The sequence below is a fragment of the Drosophila subpulchrella genome, unplaced genomic scaffold, assembly GCF_014743375.2.
Source record: "Drosophila subpulchrella strain 33 F10 #4 breed RU33 unplaced genomic scaffold, RU_Dsub_v1.1 Primary Assembly Seq15, whole genome shotgun sequence".
NCBI classification, from domain to species: Eukaryota; Metazoa; Arthropoda; class Insecta; order Diptera; family Drosophilidae; genus Drosophila; species Drosophila subpulchrella.
The window spans coordinates 4,397,894-4,408,158 of NW_023665489.1; the positions used below are offsets into that span (position 1 = coordinate 4,397,894).

At 42.0% G+C, this 10,265-nt stretch overlaps 1 protein-coding gene across 2 annotated transcripts; it reads right to left on the reverse strand.

Annotated features, from left to right (window-relative positions):
- Positions 1-3,652: 3,652 nt before the first annotated feature.
- Positions 3,653-6,260, reverse strand: LOC119558937 (AT-rich binding protein). Of its 2 annotated transcripts, none has more exons than XM_037872136.1 (2): positions 5,981-6,260; positions 3,653-5,922 (listed from the first exon to the last, which is right to left on the reverse strand). In XM_037872136.1, exons 1-2 carry the CDS (start codon positions 6,158-6,160, stop codon positions 4,990-4,992), a joined length of 1,113 nt encoding a protein of 370 aa, XP_037728064.1. In that variant the 5' UTR covers positions 6,161-6,260; the 3' UTR covers positions 3,653-4,989. The 2 variants fall into 2 exon arrangements, with proteins under 2 accessions (XP_037728064.1, XP_037728063.1); XM_037872135.1 differs by having other exon boundaries at positions 3,657-5,925; positions 5,981-6,255.
- Between the last annotated feature and the right edge of the window lie 4,005 nt (positions 6,261-10,265).

The window sequence follows — 10,265 nt, forward strand, 5'->3', positions numbered from 1 at the left end:
AAACAAATATTGTTTACTTTTACTTACATATTTTCTTCTTCTTCATCATTTTTCATGACAGTGCTGCCACCTTTTTGCAAAGGCGGCATGTTTTTATAATTTTTATCAATGACTACAACTTCTTTTAACATGCAATTTTTACCAGAAATAGGTTTTATTTTTTACTACAATACTAAGTACCGTACTATAAATAATTCGTTAACACAACATTTCGATAACTACTGCGAAGTTTGGTATTTTAAAGTTCGAGCAAATTGGTACCACTGTCAAGCTGGACGATTTGCACACGGTTTTTTTAGCTAATTTTTTCAAGACGGTTTGTAAAATGCTTATTTTTAAATATAACCCGAAGTAAATATAAAAATGGTAGTCTGCAGGTAGTTCATAGTTTTCATAAGTGTTGTCTTAAATAAAGATTTATTCTTGCCAAGCATTTGTAAGTTGGTTTATTTTATCAAAACGTCCGTCAAAATACGAGGGATTTAGAAACCGTCAAAAATGACGTCTGACACCGAGATTTGCTTTTCGGGGGAAATTTGGTTGGAAGGGATTTCTGTGCCACCCGATTGTGAGATGGGCCTCCCGGGCAAACCACAAGAAACGCGCCAGATCGTCTAACTCTGTGGTGGTGTAAATATGAGGAATGTTTTTAATTTAGTTTAAGTAGCAAAAATAAAATCAATTCAAAAGTAAAGCATAATATAGCGACCCATTTACGAAATTTCCGCAGGCGAAGCTGCGGGCGACCTTGCTAGTTATACCCGTTACTCGTAGAGTAAAAGGGTATACTAGATTCGTCGGAAAGTATGTAACAGGTAGAAGGAAGCGTTTCCGACCCCATAAAGTATATATATTCTTGGATCACTAGCCGAGTCGATCTAGCCCTATCCGTTTGTCGGGTGAACGCTGAGATCTCGGAAACTATTAGAGCTAGGCTATTGGGATTTGGCATGACGATTCCTGAGCTTCTTACGCAGCGCCCACAAACCGCCCACAAACTATATCTCGGAAACTATCAAAGATAGAGGATTGAGATTTCCGATTTAGATTCCGCAGCCTTGTACGCAGCGCAAATTTGCTACGCCTACTCTAACGCCCACAAACCGGCTAAACCTGTGGCGCCCACAAATTTCATGGTAGATTTAAAATTTTAGCTACAATGTATTAGTCTCGTCAATACCTATCGATTGATCTTAAAAAAGTTTGCCACGCCCACTCTAACTCCCACAAACCGCCAAAGTCTGTGGCGTCCACAATTTTCATACTAGAACAAAATTTGAACTGAAATGTATTAGTCTCGTCAATACCTATCGATTGACCCAAAAAAAGTTTGCCACGCCCACTCTAACGCCCATAACGCTTAAATCAGTCTACCGCCCACATAACCATATGTTGAGATCGCGGGTAGGTGGCGCATTTCAATCTCCATTTCCCTTTGGTCCCTGAGTAACGGGTATCTGATACTCGACTCGGTACTCGACTACAGCGTTCTTTCTTTTTTTAAAATAAAATTCCATGGAATTTCTGGAATATTTAATAATGTGGGCGGCGGATAGAATTTGTGGGCGTAATATTTAATTACTCTTCAAGTAACGGGTATAAACAGGAAAAAGAGTTATCTTCGGCAGGCCGAAGTTTATTTATTCTTGTAGTTATAATAAAGTCAATGTTAGTTTTTAATTTTTAAGGATTGTTGCTAGCTTCCACGTTATTTATTACAAGCAAGGGAAATCGATATAAATGAAAAAGCTATAGCAAAAGCTTTTAATTTCCCATTAATTTTTCGATTGTTCCCATAACAGTTATTTTTCCAAATCAAATTCAAACTTCTGATATAATAAAAATAATTATATTCTAAAGAGAAGAAGATAGTAAGTCCATTTTTGTGTTTCTTAAAGTTTTCTCATTAATTTTCCCAGTGGCGGATCCAGAGACGATTCTTGGGGGGGAAATTGAACTTATTCTTCGATTTGGGGTTCAAACTTATTATTGCGAGAGAAATACAGTACAAATTATAAAACAAAAATTATCCATCCCAATTTTTAGGTAAACAAAGTGGTTATATTTGAAAAGTCAACCATATGCATGCATTACAGAGTGGCTCATTTTATTCGGAATTCAAACAGAAAAATGCTTTTACATTGCGTGTTTCATAACGCAAAACGCAAAAACAATATTTTTCTAGCAAACAAGTAAAATTTTCAGGTTCTGTGGTTCCAAGGGGGGGAAATTTCCCTAATTTCCCCCCCCCGTGGATCCGCCACTGATTTTCCGATCCGGCTCGTTCCACACAAATAAATCGATTGGAAATAATTTACCAATATAATAGTAAAAAAAACAAGGGAGAACGCTATAGTCGAGTACCTTGACTATCAGATACCCGTTACTCAGCTTAAGGGACCAAAGGGAAATGGAGATATGCAAGCAGCAAAGCGAGATTTAAGTGCGCCACCTACCGGCGGAAGGCAGATTTAAGAGTTGTGGGCGTTAGGGTAGGCGTGAAAAATTCATTATTCAATAGAATAAGTTAGCCGCGCACTTTGCTCTCTCTGAGCGCCGGCAGTGCTTTTTTCTTTGTCGCTAAGTTCGGCCGGCAACTATTTACATACAAACACATACACGCGTAAAAACATTTCGCATTGTCTGGCTCTGACGTCATAGCTTTTTTTCTTGGGAGGTTTGTGGGCGTTAGAGTGGGCGTAGCAATTTTTGGGTCAATCGATAGGTATTGACAAGACTAATACATTTCAGTTAAAATTTTCTATCTAGCATCAAAACTGTAGGAGCCACAGTTTTGGGCGGCTTGTGGGCGTTAGAGTGGGCGTGGCAGTCTACTGAAACAAACTTGCGCTGCGTAAGAAGCTCAGGAATCTGCACGCCAAATCTCAATAGCCTAGCTCTCATAGTTTCCGAGATCTCAGCGTTCATCCGGACGGACAGACGGACATGGCTAGATCGACTCGGCTAGTGATCCTGATCAAGAATATATATACTTTATTGGGTCGGAAACGCTTCCTTCTGCCTGTTACATACTTTCCGACGAATCTAGTATACCCTTTTACTCTACGAGTAACGGGTATAAAAATATAATAGTAAAACCATCGAATTGTTAATTTTACCCATCAAATAGATTTTCTTATGTAATAAGTAAACATAAAGGTTACTATTTAAAATAGTTATGTAACTATAAAAAAAGGGGTAGACTGAAGGGGGTAGACAAAAATGACTTCCAGCTAGTGTGGAAGTATGTTGAAGATTTTAGAGAAAATATGTTCTAACTTTTTAGAGCTCGGCTTGGGAGTGTAGGAGTACGAGAAATTAGAACCAGTTCGGAATTATAATTATATGTGGAAGATTTACGTTAGGATAATTATTTTTAATAGTTAATTAACTATTTACTATTGCAATAACAAAATACACATCACGTGAACGTTACTATGTGAATATGGGCTTAACTATTGAAAAGTAAACAAAGCAAAAACAAATACATATACAACTATTTTTAATAGTAAGGTAAAGTTTTTTTTTAGTTACTGAACTATCTGCTTTGGTCAATTTTACCAACCAAATATTTTTGTGTGTACTCGCAATAGAAATAAATGTCTTGAAAAGTTCGCGAAGAAACGGACAGGCGGACATTGCTAGATCGATTCAGTATACTGAATCCGTCGGAAAATGTCTCCTTCACCGCGTTGCAAACTTCTGACTGAAATAAATATACATACCCTCTGAAAGGGTATACAAATCCACCCAAAAAGATAGATTGAGAAGAATTTGTGTGGTATTCTTTATGTATTTTCGTTTTTGATTGGAGTTACTGTGGTTGGTTGCATTTGATTGACTGATCTTGTGGCACATATACCATCTGTATTGTTCTAGACTCAGGACATAAGTGTGTATTTATAGAGTGTAACTAACTGAACAACTAACGAACCTGTTCAACTGTAAATGCCACTGTCTCGGTGTCCCTTTCTTTAACTTGGAGTAATTAACCCGTTTTTTCACGATAAACTAAAAGTAGGCTTTTAAACAAAATTTATTTAACTTTTTTTAGGTTTAAGCCTGTGTACTTTTAGCTTAGCTTGAGGACCAGAAAAAAATCATAAGGGTAAACCTTTAACTTGCAAAAGTAGATATGCCTTAAAAAATCTGAGCAAAGTAACTCTACAACAGTGGTCCCCACTCAAATACAATGAAATGTAAGACTTGTAGTTGTGTGCGTGTTCCGAAGACGCATGCCAAAGCCTCACGAGCGTTTACAGTGTCGGTGTAACCAGAGCGTTGGCAGAGGAACTATCAAGAATCGCGAGTCAAGCCAGCCCCACTGCTCTACAAGTTCTTGGACACCGAAGAATTTTTCGGTCTAAGCATCCCGAAAATGTTTACAGATTTTTGTGTCTCCCCATGTATATAAAAGACTTCATATACATATGTATGTATAGAGCATAAGAGTTAATGGGAGGTTAACATAACCCCGCTTAAACATTAAGATTACATTTACAAGGGAAAATAAGCCTACATTAGATACAAATATATATATATATATTAACAATATGTATATATATATTTTTGTATATTAGGATCACCGCTTGCCTGCCACAAGAGTGTTACAGTGGAAAGTTTTTAATTTACAATCAGATAGGTCACTGGTGTACTTCAAAAAATATATTTTCAAGTTGCAACCAAATAAGTCTATAAAGTGGATTAGACCTATGCAATAATGAAAAGCACCTTCGGACTTTCTAGATATTGCTAGTGGCTCCTCGTATAATAACATTTTTTAAAGGCTTTTAAGAAAAGGTAAAAACATTCTAAGTCGTGTGGCAAGCATGCAAGTTATGTAGGTTTGCAACCCACATAAACTTATTCGAAAAAGTCGGACAGGGTTTATGAGAGTTGCCTTCTTAAATATAGTCCTGACTCGCATTGCAGTGAGCTAAACAAGTGATAATTGGGGCACCTTAAGGCTGAGGTTGAAAAATCTACAACCTAGAAGCGCTGCGGCAGTATTTCGCTTTTGGTACCCCTCAGCGCGTGTTTTTTCTTTCGGTGCGTGGATAGGTTGCATGACTGCTTAAAGGAGGCATTGCAAAGTTCGCAGTTGAACCGCCGCTCCTTGCTATGTACCACCCGATGCAGCTCCATTCTGGACTTGTACTTGAACTTCAGACCGCATGTTTCATAGTCGCAGACGTACCAGCGTTCTCCGTCATCCGAGGACACTGCGCTCCCGGCGCTTGCGGTCGTGCTGTTGGAATCCTTGGGCAGCTGCTCCTGACTGGCGGCCAGCAGGGCTGCGGCCATTGCCGTGGAAGGGACGACAGACATATTGATTTGCTGCTGCTGCTGTTGTTGGTGGAGCGGCGTGGTGCTGACTGTATTGGAAGTGTTGGTGCTGGCGCTAACATTCACAAATCCTGACGTGGGCGGCGGGGGCGGCACAGGCGCTGGCACTAACTGTGGTAGATGGTAAATGGTCCCGCCAGCCGCTGCAGCAGCCTGCATTTCGGGTGTAAGTGTGAGACTGGCGGGCTCTATCTTGATGTCGATGACGCTGTTGCTACGGGTGCCTTCCTCGCCAGCTGCGGCGGCAGCCACCGCGTTGGCATGCAGTTCGGCCAGCTCCTTGGCTACATCCCGCTGCTGCTGTAGCTGCTGATGGGCCTGCTGTTGCTGGTGCGCCTGCTGTTGTGTCTGCTGTTGCTGTTGTACCTGTTGTTGCACTTGCTGTTGTACTTGAACCTGCTGTTCGTGCAGCTCCACCTCACGCTGCTCCTCCTCGGAGTACTTGGTAGAGCAGTGATACAGAGCAAGGGGCACGCTGACCGCAGTTGCGCCCTGCTGGGAGCTACCACCTGGAGTGGCCGCTGCCGCCGCAGCCTCCACATCTGTGAGGCAGTAGCTGGAGGTCCGACTGTGCTCCTGCTGCAAGGAGGCAACGATTATAAGCCCTTATGCGATAAAATCACGCCCAACCCACCTTGGCCACCCCATGCAGAAAGTTGTGCTCATCCTGTATGTGCTTCCAGAACTGATCTTGCGTCTGCAGCTCCTCCTGGCACGTATGGCAAACAATCCAGAAGCTATCACCCGACAAACAGAACTCGCCGAGCTTCGTGTAAATCTTGTTGTTCTTGCTGAGGATGCGCGGAAAACCCATTGCGTCGTTCCGTTTCGACGTGCTCGTGTTTGTTTATGTTTATGTTTTATGTTTATTTTTGTTATTGTTTTGCTATCGGCAAAATAAGGCGCATTCGATAATGTCGATAAGCTATCGGCATATTTCTAAGTAAATTTCGAAGGTAGCTATCGTCTAGCGCCTTGTCACTAAATACTATCGTATCTCTTCGAATTTTATTTGAATTATCGACCCTGTTCCAGTTTTCACATCCCAAAAATTGTCACGACTTGAATTTCCCAGCCCTGATGTAAGACTTGCGAAAACAGTGTACGGAATCTTTTCCCTAGTTGTTATTCTGTTAAGCCTAGTACTTACATCGACGAAAACCGCGAGCTAACCATGGGAGTGAGCGAGAGGCGAACAGGCGGCTAAAGCTTTTCGTCGGGTCTGTTTTTCAGCGCGGTACTCAGATGAGCTAAGGAAATACCAGAAAAATACCAGATTTCGGAAGTGAATTTTCGATGAACGCCGTTAGCCGCGGCCCAAAGAATAAGAAATTTAATCTTTGGCGGTGTTCGCGCAGAAGCGGTGGGTAGTTTAAAAATTTTAATTGGAAGAAAAACCCCAAAAAAGGTTAAGGGAGGTCAGTGCAGATGAAAAAGGACGCCTAATCCAAGCTGTTGCCCATTATTGTGGGACTTGACCGACTAGAAGAATACCACAACAGGGGCTAATCCGCGGAATAGTTGCGTGCTGGAGGAGATCCTATAGAGAATCCCAGTGGGAAGGAACATGCCGAGTGGGACTTCGCTCACTACATGGACATCCTGCCGAGCGTGTCCTCGCAAAGAAAGTATGGTCTGGCCAAAATAATTTGGTTGCGTTGTACTTATAGTAGAATCTTTTTAGCAGAACCACCAGTAATATGATCTCCGATGTCCTCTCCATTAGGACTCCGTACACCATAACCACCAGCTACTTGGCAGCTTAAGCGGAGCTGGAGGACGCGGTGGCTTCTATAGGGAGGAGGAAAATAGGGCGCCCGCTAAGGAACAGTTGGAGGAGCCAGCCACTGCCAGGATGCTGGGCGACTTCCTGCAGCATCAGCGGATCAACCCCGTTCCCAATCCGGCTCCCACTTCCTAAAGGTCCAATATGCCCATTTGGACTCGGAGCTGGACTGCGGTGGCGCGGGAAAGGTGACGAAGCATCCGTGGGACGAGAAGGAAGCTTTAAACTACTAATTTACATAAATAAAAACATTCGTTGAACATTCCATTTATTTTTATTTTCCTTTCTTTGTGTACCAGCAGACTCCTCCTTTTTAAATTTCTCCAATTGATTTGTTATCCGTTTGGCAACAAGCCCAGCCGCTTGACAGTAAGACCATGCTAAATGCATTGCGGGTGAACTTTGAAAACTTCGGTCACACTGTAAAGAATAAGATTTTTCGACGAGTGAAACTCTTAGCCGATCCGAGTACTATGCTTTACTTAGGCACGGAAACAGGTCCAAAATTAATTGTCTAAAATATTTTGCTTCAAATGATATCTTTAAAACGTTCCTTGACATTTTCATATAAAAACTTATTTTATTTATTGAGTATTATGTGTTGCTCCATAGAATCCGGTCATTCCTAACCTTTACAATTTTTGCGAATTCACAGTCCCTGTGCTGAATTGCGGTCTGATTTGACTAAAACGGATTAGGCTTGGCATGGCTCGCAGAAAAATAAGTATTTTGTTTAGCTGAAATCTGTACATTCTCTATTATGTTCGCTTAAGTTTGGTAAGGTATTGGTATTCAACAGGGAGTTTTCGATTCAGCGGCCGAATTCCGCTTCAGCGATTTTCCTTTATAAAGCCTAGTACTCACATCGACGAAAACCGCGAGCTAACCATAGGAGTGAGCGAGAGGCAAACAGGCGGCTAAAGCTTTTCGTCGGGTCTGTTTCTCAGCGCGGTACTCAGATGAGCTAAGGAAATACCAGAAAAAATACCTGATTTCGCGAGTAAATTTTCGATGAATGCCGTTAGCCGCGGCCCAAAGAATAAGAAATTTAATCTTTGGCGGTGTTCGTGCAGAAGCGGTGGGGAATTTAAAAATTTTAAATGGAAGAAAAGCCCCAAAAACGGCTAAAGGAGGTCAGTGCAGATGAAAATGGACGCCTAATCCAAGCTGTTGCCCATTATTGTGGGACCTAAAAGACAGGAAGCAATACCGCAACGGGGCAAATCCGCAGAATAGTTGAAGTTCTGGAGGAGATCCACTTGACGCTTGATCTCAGACGAGCTCTCCATTAAGGACTCCTCCTTCATCAGCTACTTGGCAGCTGGTAATGGAGCGGAGATAGAGGATGCGCCGGCTTCTATAGGGAGGAGGAAATAAGGGACAGCTGGAGCATCTATCACCAGCCATTATTGGCCAGCTCGGAGCTGGACTACAGATGGCGCGGGAAAGATGGCGGAGCATCCGTGGGACGAGATGGAAGCCTTTAAGTTCTAATTTGCATAAATAAAAACATTCGTTGAAAATTTTATTTGTTTTTATTTTAATTTCTTTATGCACCAGCAGACTCTTCATTTTTAAATTGCTCCAATTGATTTGTTTTCCGTTTGACAAGCCCAGCTGCTTGACAGTAAGACCATGCCACATGCATGGCGGGTGAACTTTGAAAACTTCGGTCACACTACAAAGAATAAGATTTTTCGACTAGCGAAACTCTTAGCCGATCTGAGTACCAGGCTTAAGATATACAAGTGTTTTCTATGGACGAAAAAAAGTCGCTACCACTTGCTTCAGCGGAAAACGAGACCGCCCACACAAATCTATACAGAATTCCAGTGATTTATTCAGTATTTTTTTAAGAGCTTAGGTGATTTTTGATCTTGGCGTTTCGGGATTTTTTTTTTGAGAAGGAAATGCATTTGTACTGCAATGTCGCCGTTATAAGGAAATTGTTGTTGGTGGAGGTCCAAGGAGCCCTCCAACGGCTTGGAAGCCAGGAATTTAACTCATTTTGAGAAGAAATATTGCTATGCTCATTTTTAAGGAAATGACTAACCTCCAGCATATGTCCTTCTAGGCAAGACCTGAAACCTGTTACACCAAAACGTACATTATTTATCTAAAAAAAAAGTCATTTGAAGGCGCATCTACCACCCAAAATTGTTGCTTTAAAAATGTATATAGTTAAAGAACCGTATGCGTAGAAGGCGTTATAAATGCATTAAACTGTCTAAGCTGTTCTAACCTGCTAAAATTCTCGTGGCGTCACATTCAATCTATACTGCGCTTGCCAGAATTCTCATTATTGATTAATTTGCTAATAGTAATGAAATAATCATTTAACGATGAAAACATTCCATTTGTTTTCAATTTTTTCGGATCGACAGCGATTGGCACGTCCTTTCCCTTTGGGTACAGTTTGCTTATGCCGATCAGCTCTTCGCCTCAGCGATTCTCCATGTGAACAGGAATACACTAAAAGTTGCAACATCGATTTTTAAGCGGCTGTGTGCAGAGGGTATAAGAAAGATGTTTGATCCAATCATCTGAAAAGATATTGTAGCTTAAGCCTAGTACTCACATCGACGAAAACCGCGAGCTAACCACAGGAGTGAGCGAGAGGCAAACAGGCGGCTAAAGGTTTTCGTCGGGTCTGTTTTTCAGCGCGGTACTCAGATGAGCTAAGGAAATACCAGAAAAAATACCAGATTTCGCGAGTGAATTTTCGATAAGCGCCGTTAGCCGCGGCCCAAAGAATAAGAAATTTAATCTTTGGCGGTGTTCGTGCAGAAGCGGTGGGGAATTTAAAAATTAAAAATGGAAGAAAAACACCCAAAACGGCTAAAGGTCAGTGCAGATGAAAGATGATGCCTAATCCAAGCTGTTGCCCATTATTGTGGGACTTGACCGGAAGCAGTACCACAACGGGTCAAATCCGCAGAGTAGTTGAAGCGCTGGAGGAGATCCACTAGAGAGTCCCAGGGGGAAGGAACATGGGGCATCGCTCGATCTCCGACGAGCTCCATTAAGGACTCCTCCTTTACCAGCTACTTGGCAGCTGGTGATGGAGCGGAGATAGAGGATGCGCCGGCTTCTATAGGGAGGAGGAAATAAGGTCGCCCGCTAAGGACAGCTG

Coding starts and splice junctions, on each gene's coding strand:
- LOC119558937 (XM_037872135.1), bottom strand. CDS start 6,160: ATGGGTTTTCCGCGCATCCTCAGCAAGAACAACAAGATTTACACGAAG. Junction 5,926..5,980: donor TTCTGCATGGGGTGGCCAAG/GTGGGTTGGGCG, acceptor GCCTCCTTGCAG/CAGGAGCACAGTCGGACCTC.